General features: G+C 47.9%; 1 protein-coding gene across 1 annotated transcript; it reads right to left on the bottom strand.

Moving 5' to 3' along the window:
• Window positions 1–448: 448 nt before the first annotated feature.
• LOC109778630 (RNA polymerase II C-terminal domain phosphatase-like 3) lies at window positions 449–6,289 on the bottom strand. The gene is made up of 11 exons (XM_020337197.4): window positions 5,383–6,289; window positions 5,165–5,303; window positions 5,035–5,090; window positions 4,884–4,944; window positions 3,409–4,797; window positions 2,588–3,178; window positions 2,360–2,506; window positions 1,979–2,268; window positions 1,782–1,893; window positions 1,388–1,692; window positions 449–1,275 (listed from the first exon to the last, which is right to left on the bottom strand). Exons 1-11 carry the CDS (start codon window positions 5,988–5,990, stop codon window positions 1,215–1,217), a joined length of 3,759 nt encoding a protein of 1,252 aa, XP_020192786.1. The 5' UTR covers window positions 5,991–6,289; the 3' UTR covers window positions 449–1,214.
• Window positions 6,290–15,654: the final 9,365 nt, after the last annotated feature.

Below are 15,654 nucleotides of genomic sequence, written 5' to 3'. Positions count from 1 at the left end.
TAGGATAGGAATATTGTAGGAATGTGAACTTCACAGAAAGTGAGATGGCATGCATCTCAATTCCTATAAAGAAAGAGATACCATCTGATGCACAAGATAGAAATTTTTTCATTGAGTCTAGGCTAATATTTTTTTCCCTTTGAAATATGAAGGATTGGATATGCTACATAAGAATAGGAATTTATTTCTATAAATCAAAGGGCTCCGTATGAATTTTTCCTTTGAAAATCTTATCCTATGAAATTCCTACGAACCAAAGTAGGCCTTGGGAGGTACTCCCTCCGTCCTAGTGGGCGTTTAGCATTCAAATTTTGTTTCTTTCTTACACACGGAAATCAAGACCAATAATCTTTGTATTTTCTACATGCACTTAGCTCATTGAAGATGGAGTAATTAAAAAAGAGAGATGATGACTTGCGCCTTCCTAAAGCATTGTGACTCCACTTCATAATTTGCCTTAATATTTCTATATTTCCACTTATTTAAGGACCAAGGGAGTATGTCAAAAAGCCCATTCAGGTTAATTTCCATCATTACCTCCCCACAAGCCCTTGTAGTTTCTGAAGTTAATATAATCCTGAAACAACTTCATTAACCAACTGATCACCTCTCTTGCATTGTTCTCTGCTATCACGTGTTCACACATAATGTTGCCCAACTGAACCACGCAAATGCTACAGGCACGTCATGATATCAAACCCTGCATTTCCCTTTGGCACGCCAAGGAATCCAGCCACCGACACCTGGAGCCACACCACACGGCAACAGCCACAAGGGGGTCCGCGGACTTAATGCCTCTTCATCCCAATGGTTGCTGCGCTGGCTACTTTATGACCAATAGCTGTCATTAACCCATTTCTGCGGCAGGCAGTCTTTGCACGAGGCCAGGGCACCAGAAACATACATTTTTACATGTTTACAAGGGAGGGTGGTAGTCTTGGATGATCTATTTTTCACTTTAGCATTCTTTTTTCCATGATCCATCTGAACCCCTTCACAAGCAATACTCACCAACCCAAAGATTATTTTGGCCCGACCTCTACCAATTCAGGCTTTGCATAAATCATTTTTCATTACCTGTCTTGGCATGTGGTTTTCTTATGGCCCATGGTTTTCTTAGTCTGGTCCAGTTTTTACTTGTGTTGTTCAGTTTTCATGACACAGACTGTCCCAAGAGGATTCCTCTTGGGTGAGGAATTTGGACTCGGGAATGGTTATTTTACTGCAAAATCGTGTTCATTGGCACGCCGGTATAGAAGTGCTGAAGCTTCTACCCTGTTGATAGCAAACAAGGTAAGAGTCTTGGTTAAATGATGGGTTATTTCAGGAGCTGGTATTATTAAATAAGAAAATCGGTTGAAGTAAACTTCGGTAATAAATTCCTCACCATCCTGGGTGAACGACGAATCTGCCTGTTTGTAGTGCCCAATTCACCTTGTCGGTTCCTAGTGAGTTGGCAACGACATGAGTAACCTGATCGTCAATCTGGTTCGTGCACACTGCACCGAACTGCTCTGCAGTCTGCCAGAGAGGATGCAAGTGGGGGTTAGCCTCTCCAACAGGGAAAATCCGGCTAAAGACAATACGGCAGCCGGCAAGGATCCTCCGCTGCTCAGATGATAGTATGCTGCGCACATCAGCATCATTGAGGTTGGGATGAGAAAAGAAGTTTTGATGAATGCGCCCAATAACCTATTTCAAGAATGTGACAAGTCTGTCAGTATAATCAACTGTGTATTTCAGTTCTCAGGAGTTTAGTTGAGGGACAGATCCATCATTACCGCCAACGAAGAAGCAAGAGTGCCATCCTCCGGCCTTTCATCACGATCAATTTCAAGAAGTGATGGTCCAGGAAGGCCAAATTGCCGTCTGCTGCAGGGGAAATAGGTGTATCTGCAGATAATTGTTTGAAAAGGACTTAGTAAGATGCAATTGCTATTAATTCACATCAGAGTAAATATTTGACAGAGATACATGCCTCTCTACAACAATCATATTGTTTTTGTTGTGGGGCCAGACTCTCACAGAATCGTCGATGATCACTACTGCAGATTCCATCCCCAAAACCCCATCAAGATCTTTACTTTTTGGTACACGGTCATCGCTGTCAAATGTATCACCATCACCACCTCTTGAGATGCCATCACCACCTCTTGAGATGACTCTCCCTGCAAACAGGGTTCCACTAGGATCAAGAACCTTAGCCATCTCAGTAGCATACAGCTTGTTCCCCATCGTGTACAGATGTAACTCGTAAAGCTTGCTCGCCTACAGCATAAAGCACCAAATACATCAACCTTCAACGCGAAGTGGAAAATGCGTCCATGAGCAGTGATTGAGAAACCTAAAGATAACAAACCTTCTCGAGAAAATTCCATATTCCTGGTCTTAGTTTAGTCCACATTTGCATATGATGGAATCGGAACAGATGCCGCTCTGACCTTTCCCGGTCTTGTTCCTCTTTCTTCCGCAAAATCTCTTCATGAATAGGATCCACTTCTATAAACTGAATTAGAAGTGCATACAATGTTAGTGCACTTATTGAATAGTGAAACAACTTTAAGTCTTAGGCTACAAAGTCTAATACCTTCGCAGAATTGAGGAGAGTGTGATCCAAATCAAGCACTAAACAAAGTTTCCTCGATGAAAACATCGTGTGCTGTTCCATGATCCGTCTTGCCCTTTCCTTCTGTATGAGAGCCTTCTGCTGGTCATCATAACCGTTGAGGAGATCATCAAGATCACCCCACTGGTTAGCTGGTGGCCTGGTACCAAGTGTTGTAGCAGGGGCAGCATCATTGGAATCATTCTGTCCAGCAGCTACTCTTGGATCTGCCCTATTTACGCTGACTAAAGTTTCTTGAGGAGCAATGAGTGATGAAGCAGCTAACTGTGAATTAGAGACAGGATCCACCTTACTCGCGCTCATGGTGGACTGTCCAGCAATGCTGGATAATGAGACTGGTTGAGATGGCAACACAGTAGTCTGAAGTTGCTCTGCCAGTTGTTCACGGTTAATCAAATTGTCTTTGCTGTCCTGGAAGGCCGGCAGGGTGATTCCATTGCTTTTGGCTTGATCAGAGTTCGGAGTATCGTTCTTCTGTGATGTGTTATTGTGGAGGACACGACGGGGATCACGGGCCTTCATACGTATTACTCCAGGGTCATTTTGTGAATTCTACAGCAAAACATATGGTCAGTGCTTTACAGTAAAGCCAGGAATTGGCACTAAAAGAGAAAAAAATGTTCATGTAAATATTGACACCGCATAACCTACAAGTTACTACAACCTCAGCATGAGCATTGTAATTTGAAAAATAATCTCCACTTAATATGCCTAAAAATATGTCACCAAACAAATGAAGTCACTGTAAAATAATATGATAGTGGCATTCATCAGGGCTTTACCACAGAGGCTGTTTGCGATGTTGCTTGTGGCCTATAAGAAGGAATGTGTGCAACTTCTGCGGTCTTCAGAGCATTGCCAGGTGGTATAACCATCCCAGCAGTGACATTATTGATCATGCCACTAGAGATAATACCTGAAGCAGGCTGAGGCTCTGATGCTGACCTCTTCTGATGTTCCATTTGAATCCAATGCATGAGCACAGTCGGGTTCACAGCGATGTCCTTTAACACTGCGGGCAATGAAACAATAGGAGCTGCACTGGTCTGTGGAACTGAATTAGGCTGGGAGGCTTGGAGAGTTCCAGTACTGTCTGGGATACTACTTACGTTGCTAATAAGTTGACTACTGGTCCTAATACTAGGATTCCCGGCTGCCTTAGTTTCAAGCCCTTTATGCTGATTTGATTGAACCCTGTCACCTGAATAGGAGCTAATGTTACTTCCATCTCTACTAGGTGGTACCTGCATGTCTCTGGGATTCCCAGTACTCTCCCTAGCTCTTTTTAACACGGTTTCACCCGTGAGAGGTTGGCCAGTTGCCTTGTGCTTCCGGCTATTATCTGATACAACACCCCCCAAGGTCCCATCTTTGGAAGCATTTGGCTCTGCAAAATTTACATGTCTATTTGCATCTGCAGTACCACCAGAATCACGGTTCAAAAACCTGAGCCTTGGATCTCTACTTTTAGCTGAAGGCTTAAGAGCATGGCTGGGTCCTGAAACAGACTGTTCAATTTGTTTAGCATAGCCTGGAGGACCACCTGCAAAACTGTCATTGCTGCTGATAACTGCACTAGGTCGGGAGGCAGGTATCAGATTCCCACTTGGCGGAGCAGACTTATTAGAAGCTGAAAAGCTTGAAACTTCACCAAATATATCACCTTCTTTGTCTCCAGATTTATCCCCATCATCAGATGGGGTTGGGCTTGGAAGATCATCACTTGCAAAGGTAGATGTCTGGCCATACTTCTGTCGGTACGAGGAAACATCCTTTAGCGCATCATTCACACATGTATACAGAACTTTTTTTGAAGGATCAACTCTTTCCGCCAAAAAATATCTGTCAGGTGCCATTGGAAATACTCCAAATCCAATGGGCTTTGGCACAGGAAAAGGTGGTGCACTATCTCGGGTGGGTGAGGGTAAGCTGTTCTCGTCATAATCTGCATGAAGGTCCAACAAGGGGCTAACCATTCTATTATTCGCCGGTATCTCCCAGCTAGGGAAACTAGAGCCCCTAAGTGGATTTGCTGCTCCTGACTCGACTGGCAGTCTATCTGATGGAACCTGTCCAGATTGAACAACCACATTCACTGTTTTGGTGCTACAATTGGAACCGGCATTGTCTTCTCCATCTACAAAAACTAACTGTCTCACACGACTATCGAGCTGTCCAGAGAAAAAGAAACAGAAAGTTAGCATTCGAGCACAACCTGCTAACTCATGAGGCCCCGCGAGCTACAAAAAATGCAGACCTCATCTCGCTGGCTGAGTGCCAGCATGTCTGAATATCTGTTCTTTATGTGAAACAACAGCCTAGCAATTGAAAGGGGACCAATTGGTTATAAGATAACAAGTCAGCTTTATTCAATACTAAATGATTAGCAAAAGATGACTTATATTTACTTCAAGAGCATGTTCTTGTTCTGCTCCCTCTTCGGCATCGCATATGAATTAGCTACCTACAACAATGAAAACGATGTGAGCACTATGGTTTGCCAGTTTGGAAAGGAAAAAATCCAGCAGTCAGCCTTACAGTGGTGATGGTGTCGATTCCAACAAAAGCCTGTTGCACAAGAGCATCAAGCATAGGCATCGGGCTACCGCTCTCTGGGAACAGCGGCTTAAGGCTCTCAAAGCAAGACCGCAGGCGGGCACACGAACCCTCAAATGACCTACAACACAACATTAGTAACTTATATCTCTCAGAAACTGAATCAAACATTATCCTAGCCATGAAACATGAGTACATACTTCTCAGCTTCCTCAATGGAAAGCCTCTCAAGCTCCTCCAGTATACTCCCCACGCGCTGGTCAAAATCCAGCTCATCAGCTGCCTCGAAGGCCAAAGGGGTCTGCTCCATGGCCACTGACTCTGACTTGTCCTGCGCATCAGAGTCCAAGTCGATGGTCTCAGGCTGCTTAATTGGAGGGGAAGTGGACTGTACGGCCTCCCCCTCCTCAATCTCGCCCTCTTCCTTCTCCTCGTCCGAGGCGTCGACGAGGTGCTCTACCTCGTCCTCGTCGGCAACAGGCCGCGGAACGAGAGGCTTGTTCTGCACAGCCTGCGCCCAAGCAAAGCTGTGGAACGCCGGCGCATAACTCCTGGACATGGTGTATCCCATCCAAACCCTAGATCTCTGCGCCGACGCCGACGCAGCGGCGGTGCCACTGGACGACTCCTTAAAGTCGGCGGCACTAATTTCTTCCAGCGACTCTGAGGAGTCCCCATCGGACGTCTCCCCGCCGCCACCGGCGGTGAAGACGTCCCCCCCAGGCGCGACCACCGCCGACCGCGGGCGCTCCCTCGTCATCAGCACGACCAGCCAATCCTCGTCCTTGGGCGTGAGCGTCACGCGCATGTGCCGTCCCCGGCGAGCACCTCTGGCGATGGGCGCGCCTCCCAGGTCTCGTTCTACGCAGTCAAATCTGGCTACCCGGAGCTGAATCCGCAGCTCCCTGTGGCGCCGACCGATCCAGCAGCCGCCGAATCACACCACTGGATCAGAGCCCCGTCAGAATGGGGAGACCGCCCACCGGATTGCGCTGGATCGGAGACGCGAGGCTAGACGAAAAGACAGCGCGGCGCCGGATTTCGGGGAGACGGGGAGGAGCTCGTGAGGCTTGGGCAGAAACTTATACAGAACCCAAGTTTTAATCCGACCGTTTGTGTTTGATTTCCACGGTCGGGATATGTGGACGTGTAGTGTCAGGGTTGTGGCTTCGTGAGGATGGGGGACTCTTTTTTCTTACCTAATAATGGACGGTACCAGTAGGGCGGCTCGCGCTTTCCCCTGCTACTTGGGTTCGGCGTTACTCGTCATATCCAACGTTAGATACTTTTCCCGTATCCGCAGCTAAAAAAAAGAATTTACTCTGTACTAGCATAAATGTTCGTGCGTTGTAACAGGGGAAATTGTTACCCCGTTCTATGCGTCCATTTATTTTCGTTCCCATGCGTCCACTTATTTCCGTTTGTCTTGCCCTAGTGTCCTCTTTCTCTCCTCCAGAATCCCTATTAACATTAATTCATATTTAAACTTTCCCACTTCAAAAATATGATGGCTAGAAGGTAAAGATTTTACAATGCATGGTGCTCTTTTGTTGACACGTTGCCACCAACAGTAGGAGCACACCCCCACTCCAACATGGCCACTTCCCTAGACATCATCGGGCCTCGTTTGGGATCAGGATTAGGGCATTCAGAGCGGCGGGAGAGATGGTAAAACTGCGCCCACCCCCCTCCCCTAGTTGGCGTGCGGGACGAAACAGGACGCGTGAATAACAGAAAATAATAAAAATAAAAGGTAAACATCCAACCGTTAGAAGCACTGTCGCTGGAATCAGTTGAAATAATAGTGGTTAGTGCATTCTTTCTCGACTTCGAAGCATATTTTTCAAGAGTTCAGTTACTAATTCAAAGGATTTCTGAAGTAAGAGCGCACATGATGTTTTTCGTCTGACTTCAATACGACGTTGTAGATTAGACCGTCAATATATAGTGACAAAGCATATCTCACCTGTAAATTAGCCATCGTGCTGATAAAAAAATCATACACGCAACACTTATGTTGAGTTATTGATATCACACAATAAAGATGTCGTATACTTTGCCTAGCGTCTAAAAATGTTGTGTGTGCGCTAACCATGAAGTCCTTGTCGTATAGATGTACAAACTTTCTATTGTGTCGCGATATATGCACGATTCTCCATCGCAATTGAATCTTTGCTTAGTGTGTTGCGCCTCAATTCACGGTTAGATGTAATTTGCTCTATTTTAGCTTTTTTTTGTTCTGGTTGCATATTTGCGTATTTCTGCATTTCTCATGCGCACTTTTATATCTTTTGTGTGGCTCCATGTAAGCATATTTCTTCTTCCCTTGTGTTTTTTTTTTGCAATTGGGTTGAATTTTTAATTCTTTTGTTTTGTTGATAGGCTCCATGATGCTATTTCAGGTTTTTAAGTTTTTCTTCACTGGTCATTCGTACATACCACTCTTTATCTTTTTTCCCTTCTTTGTTCCTTGGCATCCATGACTCGAGATTGCCATTCAAATTGCTTGCCTGCATGAGAGTTTTGTATTGTGACGCCCCCGATTTGACCGTACACTAATCATACACGCAAATGTGTACGATCAAGATCAGGGCCTCACGGGAAGATATCACAACACAACTCTAAAACATAAATAAGTCATACAAGCATCATAATACAAGCCAGGGGCCTCGAGGGCTCGAATACAAGTGCTCGATCATAGACGAGTCAGCGGAAGCAACAATATCTGAGCACGGACATAAGTTAAACAAGTTTGCCTTAAGAAGGCTAGCACAAACTGGGATACAGATCGAACGAGGCGCAGGCCTCCTGCCTGGGATCCTCCTAACTACTCCTGGTCGTCGTCAGCGGCCTGCACGTAGTAGTAGGCACCTCCAGCGTCGTAGGTGTCGTCGTCGACGGTGGCATCTGGCTCCTGGACTCCAACATCTGGTTGCGACAACCAGATAGAAAGGAAAGGGGGAAAAGAGGGAGAGAAGCAACCGTGAGTACTCATCCAAAGTACTCGCAAGCAAGGAGCTACACTACATATGCATGGGTATATGTGTAAAGGGGCATATCAGTGGACTGAACTGCAGAATGCCAGAATAAAAGGGGGATAGCTAGTCCTGTCGAAGACTACGCTTCTGGCCATCTCCATCTTGCAGCATATAGAAGAGAGTAGATTGAAGTCCTCCAAGTAGCATCGCATAGCATAATCCTACCCGGCGATCCCCTCCTCGTCGCCCTGTTAGAGAGCGATCACCGGGTTGTATCTGGCACTTGGAAGGGTGTATTTTATTCAGTATCCAGTTCTAGTTGTCATAAGGTCAAGGTACAACTCCGGGTCGTCCTTTTACCGAGGGACACGGCTATTCGAATAGATAAACTTCCCTGCAGGGGTGCACCACATAACCCAACACGCTCGATCCCATTTGGCCGGACACACTTTTCTGGGTCATGCCCGGCCTCGTAAGATCAACGCGTCGCAGCCCCACCTAAGCACAACAGAGCGGTCGGCACGCCGGTCTAATCCTAAGCGCGCAGGGGTCTGGGCCCATCGCCCTATGCACACCTGCACATTGCGAACGCGGCCGCGAGCAGACCTAGCAACCCACACGATCACGGCGGTTACGTCAAAGCGGTCCAACACGGCGCGCGCCACTCAGTCGCTGACGTCACGAAGGCTTCGGCTGATACCACGACGCCGGGATACCCATAACTACTCCCGCGTAGATGGCTAGTGCGTATAGACCAAATGGCCAGACTCAGATCAAATACCAAGATCTCGTTAAGCGTGCTAAGTATCCGCGAACGCCGACCAGGGCCGGGCCCACCTCTCACCTAGGCGGTCTCAACCTGCCCTGTCGCTCCGCCACAAAGATCCACTTGCGGGTACTCCTTCGAGCCGACCCGACTTTAGTCATCACATGTGTCATGTATATAGCATATAAGTATATACCCGTGATCACCGCCCAGGTGATCACGGCCCGATAGTATAGCACAGCAGACGGACAAGAATGTAGGGCCACTGATGGAAAACTAGCATCCTATACTAAGCATGTAGGATTGCAGGTAAAGGTATCAACAGTAGTAGCAAGGATAGGCTATGCATCAGGATAGGATATCGGAAAGCAGTAACATGCTACACTACTCTAATGCAAGCAGTATAGAGAAGAATAGGCGATATCTGGTGATCAAGGGGGGGGGGCTTGCCTGGTTGTCTGGCAAGTAGGAGGGGTCGTCGACTCCGTAGGCGAACTGGGCAGCAGCAGTGTCGGTCTCGTAGTCTACCGGAGAGAAGAGGGGGAAGAAACAGTAAATACAATGCAAACATAAGCATGACGATGCGTGACATGACAATGAGCGGTGCTAGGTGTGTCCTAACGCGACAGTAGGTGGTACCGGCGAAGGGGGGGCGAAGGGGGGAACATCCGGGAGGTATTCCCGATGTTTCGCGTTTTCGGACAGACGGACCGGAGGGGGAAAGTTGCTAGTTCGATAGGTTAGGGAGGTGTGGTGGACGAACGGACTGCGTATTCAGATTCGTCTCGTCGTTCTGAGCAACTTTCATGTTGAAAATATTTTAATCCGAGTTACGGATTAAAAGATAGGATTTTCTAAAGATTTTGTTAATTTCTGGAATTTAATTAATTATTTAATTTAATTCGAAATTTGGATTTATGTCATCAGCATGATGTCATGCTGACATCAGCAGTCAACAGGGGTTGACTAAGTCAACTGACATGTGGGTCCAGTGGGACCCACCTGTCATTCACTGTTTAGGTTAATTAGTGTTTAGCTAAATAATTACTGTTTAATTAATTTAAACATGATTAATTAACTTAATTAATTTAGTTAATTATTTAATTAATTAATTATTTTTATTTTTATTTTTATTTTCTTTATTTATTTATTAATTAATTTTTATTAATTAATTTATTCTTATCATTATTATTATTATTATTAATTTATTTTATTTATTATTTTATTAATTAATTTATTTTCTTATTATTATTATTAATTTATTTAATTTATTATTTTATTTTTATTTTTATTTCTTTGTTCTGTGGGCTGGGCCCCGTTTGGAAGTGGCCTAGAGGGTTCGGGCCCAGGGGGGCAGTGGCTCAGGTGGGGCGAGGCCCACCTGGCAGTGGCCCAGAGGGGGGCGATGCGGGTGCGGTTACGGGCGCAGGCAACGGGGCGGAGCGCCCGAACGGGCGCGAGACGAGGGGCGCGCACGGTGCACGCCGGCGCCGGCGGCCAGGGCCAGGGGAGGCGGGGCTCCGACGAGCCACCGGAGCGGCGGCGGAGCAGCGGTGCGTTGCGGTGGTGGAGCAGAGGGGCGAGGTCACCGTGGCGACGGGGCGGAGATCGGCGGAGGGGAGGCAAACGACGGCGATGGCCGTGCGGGCGCGCGTTGCGGTCGGGCGTGGGGGAAGAAGCAGCGAGGGGGGGCGCGGTCGAGGCCATGGGCCTGCTCGCGACGGCGAGGTTAGCGCGACGACGAGGGGGGGCAGGCGGGGCGTGGCCGACGCGGGCGCGCGGTCGGGGCGCGCGCGGGCGATGGCCGTGCGGGCGCGCGGGCGTGGCCAGGCGCGGCGGGGGGCGCGTCTGGGCGCGCCGGAGCGCGAGCGGGGCGGCGATGACCGAGAGGAGAGGGGGGCGAGGGAGAGAGAGGAGGGGCGAGGCGCGGCGGTGCTCACTGTGGCCGTAGGGGGTCTGGCAGCGGGGCGCGGGGAGGGTGACGGGGACGACGGGCGAGGCGGAGAAGGGGGAAGCAGGCCGGCGGGGGCGTGCTCCGGCGAGGGCGAGGCGGCGCGGGGTCGAGCGCGACGGCGACGGCCTCCTCCTCGATCCAGATCGGGGGAGGCAGGGGAGATATTTCGGGGGGGAGTGGGGGTGGCTGTCGGTGGGGGTGAGGGGATAAGGTAGGCCAGATGGGCCAGGGTGGAGCTGGGCCTTTCGGCCGGGGGGGGATGGTGCTGGCCGGCTAGGCCTGGGGTTGGCCCAGTTGGGCCAGGTCCAGTGTGGGGGGGCTTTTGTTTTTATTTTGTTTTCTGTTTTGTTTTGCATTTTCTTTTATTTATTTTCTTTCACCTTTTAATCCATTTTAAAATACTTAGGCATTTTCTAAAAAGGAGTTTTCTCCACAATAATTACCAGTGTATTATTTGGCACCCACCGAACATTTTTGTTTAAAATTTTGAAAACTTTTATTATCCACTTTAAATTTAATTGAAGTTTGAATTAGGAGTTTGAAAAGAAATCTGATTCCAATGTGATCAAGCCCTGTTTAGCAACATGATTAGCTTAATCACAGAGAGTTATTGTAGCATGATCCTCGGGGTGTTACAAATCTCCTCCACTACAAGAAATCTCGTCCCGAGATTTAGGAGGTAGAAGGAAACAGTGCGGGGTATTCTTCGCGCGGACGATCCTCTCGTTCCCAAGTGGCCTCATCTTCAGAATGGTGCGACCACTGAACTTTGAGAAACTTGATCGCCTTCTGACGTGTGCGGCGTTCAGCTTGGTCGAGAATGCGGACCGGATGCTCCTTATAGGAGAGGTCTTGCTGCAATTCGAGCACTTCGTGATCCACAGCTCGGATTGGGTCCTTGAAGCAACGGCGGAGCTGTGACACATGGAACACATCGTGAACCTGAGAAAGGTTCGGCGGTAGCTCCAGTTGGTATGCCACTTTTCCACGCCTTTCAAGAATAGTGAATGGGCCAATATAGCGAGGAGCTAGTTTGCCCTTGATCCCGAAGCGGTGAGCACCCTTCATAGGTGTGACTCGAAGATAAGCCTTTTCGCCAGGTTGATAGACCATGTCTTTATGATGACGGTCATACTGACTCTTCTGACGTGACTGAGCAGTCTTGAGATTCTCACGGATAATGCGGACTTGTTCTTCGGCATCTTGGATAATATCCGGACCGAAGAGTGGACGTTCCCCAGTTTCTGACCAGTTCAGAGGGGTTCGACACTTTCGTCCATATAACACTTCGAAGGGGGCCATCTTCAGACTAGCTTGATAGCTATTATTATAAGAGAACTCAGCATACGGGAGAAATTCCTCCCATTTCTTGCCGAAGGAAATAACACAAGCTCGAAGCATGTCTTCGAGAACTTGGTTGACGCGTTCAACTTGCCCTTGCGATTGAGGATGAAACGCAGTACTGAATGACAGATGAGTTCCCATAGCTTCTTGGAAACTTGCCCAGAATCTTGAAGTGAATAAGCTGCCACGGTCTGAACTGATAACCAATGGAATACCGTGGAGTGAAACAATCCTGGACATATAGAGCGTTGCCAGTTGACTAGCAGTGATCGTTTCCTTGACCGCCAGGAAATGTGCAACTTTGGAAAGCTAGTCAATGACGACAAGAATAGCATCATTACCTTTCTGTGATTTGGGAAATCCAGTGACGAGTCCATCTCGACATGGTCCCATTTCCATTCAGGAATAGAGATAGGTTGCAGAGTTCCAGCAGGCCTTTGATGTTCTGCTTTGATACGACGGCAAACGTCACACTCAGCAACATAACGAGCAATGTCTTGCTTCATATTAGACCACCAGAATCTCTGACGGATGTCTTGGTACATCTTTGTACTACCAGGATGGATACATAGAGGCGTATCATGAGCTTCTTTCATAACTTCCTGTGTCATATCCAGGTTTTTCTCTGCACATGGCACCACTAGGCGGCCCTTGAAGTATAAGGTGCCATCTTCAGCAATAGTGAAGAATGAGGGCTTTCCTTCTGCGAGGTAGCGCTTAATCTTGTGGGCTTCAGAGTCATACTTCTGTAGCCTTTTGATGTTGTCCTCGAGATCTGGTTTAGCAACTAGGGTATTGAGGGAACCTTGGGTAACAACGTGGAGGTTCACCTTGCCAAACTCCTTAGGAGGGGGAGCGAGTGCACCCGGTGGAACAATATGGAGGTTCAACTTCCTGAATTCTTCAACAAGCGAGGGCTGAACTTTATGAACCTGGAGGTGGTTGCAGTAAGACTTGCGGCTCAAGGCATCAGCCATTACATTAGCCTTGCCTGGCGTATAGGAAATACCCAAGTCAAAGTCTGCAACAAGCTCCATCCATCTCTGTTGACGGAGGTTCAGATCTGGCTGAGTAAACAGATACTTCAGACTTTGGTGGTCAGTGAAGATCTCGCAACGATTACCGAGAAGGTAATGTCGCCACTGCTTCAGCGCATGAATGACAGCAGCAAGTTCGAGGTCGTGAACTGGGTAGTTCTCTTCATGAGGGCGCAATTGCCGAGAGGCATTAGCAATCACTTTTCGGTCTTGCATTAGGACACAGCCTAATCCTTGACGGGAAGCGTTGCAGTAAATGACAAAGTCCTTCTTAGTATCAGGTGGAGCTAGAACTGGAGCAGAAGTCAACTTGTCTTTGAGTGCCTGGAAACTTTCCTGACATTTGTCTGTCCATTGGAACTTGACGCCCTTATGTAACAGGTTAGTCAGAGGCCTGGCGATCTTGGAGAAGTTCTCGACGAATCGACGGCAATAGCTGGCGAGACCGAGAAAACTTCTGACTTGCTTAACGTTCTTGGGAGGAGTCCAATCAAGAATAGCCTGAACTCGCTCGAGGTTGACGGCAATACCATCCTTAGAGATGACATGCCCAAGATAGGTTACTTCCGGTAGCCAGAATTCACATTTGGAGAACTTGGCATATAGTTGATGCTCTCGTAGCTTTTCCAGCACAAGTCGAAGATGTTCAGCATGTTCTTCTTCGTTCTTGGAAAATACCAGGATATCATCCAGATAAACCACCACGAACTTGTCGAGGTAATCCATGAATATATAGTTCATCAGACGAGAGAAGGTGGCTGGAGCATTGGTTAAACCGAAAGACATGACGGTGTACTCGTATGAACCATAGCGAGTCACGAAGGCGGTCTTTGGGATATCCTCTTCGCGAACACGGATCTGGTGGTAGCCCAACCTCAAGTCGAGCTTAGAGAACACTGACGAACCCGCCAGTTGATCATACAAATCATTGATCCGAGGAAGGGGGTATTTATTCTGGATGGTAGCTTGGTTTATAGGACGGTAGTCTTGAACCAATCGGTTAGTCCCATCCTTCTTCTTGACAAAGAGAGAAGGTGCTCCCCAAGGAGAGCAACTTGGGCGAATGAACCCTTTGCGAAGAGATTTGTCGATTTCCTCCTTAAGCTCAAGGAGTTCATGCGGCGGCATTTTGTAGGGTCGCTTGGCTATAGGAGTGGTGCCTGGTTTCAAGTCGATGATGAATTCGACAGCTCTAGCAGGGGGAATCCCTGAAAGTTCTTCAGGGAAGACGTCGAGGAATTCACGCACGACGGGAATGTTTTCAATGCCCTCGAGTGGTGCAGCATTCAATGCATTCAATGCATAGAGCCTTGCCTCGGCATTTTGCACCAGATGGGCTTGGTAAGTAACTATCTCATCTGAAGGGTGTAGCAGATGGATGGTCTTAGTGGTGCAAACGATTGAAGCAGTATGCGCTTTTAACCAATTCATTCCCAGAATGAGATCAATGCTACAGGACTTCAGTACGATGGGAGAGACAAGAAATTCCAGTCCTTCAATTTCAACAGTAACATCGTGACTAACCATAGAGGTTTGACATTGGCCCGCAGGGGTGTGTACCACTAGCGGAGTGTTTATCTCTTCGTAATTAATGCCATGCAGGAATGCAAATTCTGCTGATATGAATGAATGGGATGCTCATGTATCAAATAAAACGGATGCTGGTACTGAATTTACGAGGAGTGTACCCATCACAGTAGCAGGCTGGTCTTGAGCTTCGCTGAGATCAACGTGGTTGGCATGAGCACGACCATAAGACTTAGCATTGTTGTTGCGGGGCTGGTTGTTACCACGGCCAGCTGCTGGAAGGGCCAGTTGATTCTGGTTCTGATAGCAGTTCCTGGCAAAGTGACCCGGTTGACCACACTTGAAGCACAGACCATTATCGGGAGTGGGAACAGGAGCCCCAGGTGGGGGAGCTGGTAGCTTTGACTGCCTAGATGGTGGAGGAGGTAGACGCGGTGCAGCATAAGATTTCCTTGGAGCAGGTGCATTTGGACGATACATGCTGTTCGGGATCCATATCAGCCTCTTCTGTGAGGGCGAGCCCGAAGATGAGCTCGTGTCACGGTTGCGCCTCTGAGAGCTCTGGTATTCCTGCAGACCAGTCTTGACATTGATGGCCTTATTCACCAAGGTGGCGAAATCGACGAAGTCATGCACTAGAAGTGCGAGCTTGATGTCAGCTTGTAGTCCATCACGGAACTTCTCCTGTCTGCGTGCATCAGTTGCAATGTCTTCTTCAGCATAGCGGGACAAGTCCAGAAACTCCCGCTGATAAGCTTCGACAGTTTTGTTGCCTTGGGTGAGGTTGCGGAACTCACGCTTCTTCCGGTCCATGACTCCCTGAGGAATGAAGCGGGCACGGAAAGCAGCTTGGAAGTCTGGCCAGG

This window comes from Aegilops tauschii, chromosome 4 (genome assembly GCF_002575655.3).
Source record: "Aegilops tauschii subsp. strangulata cultivar AL8/78 chromosome 4, Aet v6.0, whole genome shotgun sequence".
In the NCBI taxonomy this organism is placed as follows: Eukaryota; Viridiplantae; Streptophyta; class Magnoliopsida; order Poales; family Poaceae; genus Aegilops; species Aegilops tauschii.
Note: the sequence above shows the minus strand (reverse complement) of the source record. Positions and strands in the feature narration are given on the sequence as shown.

Bases quoted from the DNA above. Each gene is read 5' to 3' on its own strand.
- LOC109778630 (XM_020337197.4), bottom strand. From the start codon at position 5,990: ATGCGCGTGACGCTCACGCCCAAGGACGAGGATTGGCTGGTCGTGCTG. The intron at 4,945-5,034 runs GTAAATATAAGT...TTCAATTGCTAG, and splicing joins AACAAGAACATGCTCTTGAA to GCTGTTGTTTCACATAAAGA. The intron at 1,693-1,781 runs GTAATGATGGAT...TTCTTGAAATAG, and splicing joins CTCTTGCTTCTTCGTTGGCG to GTTATTGGGCGCATTCATCA.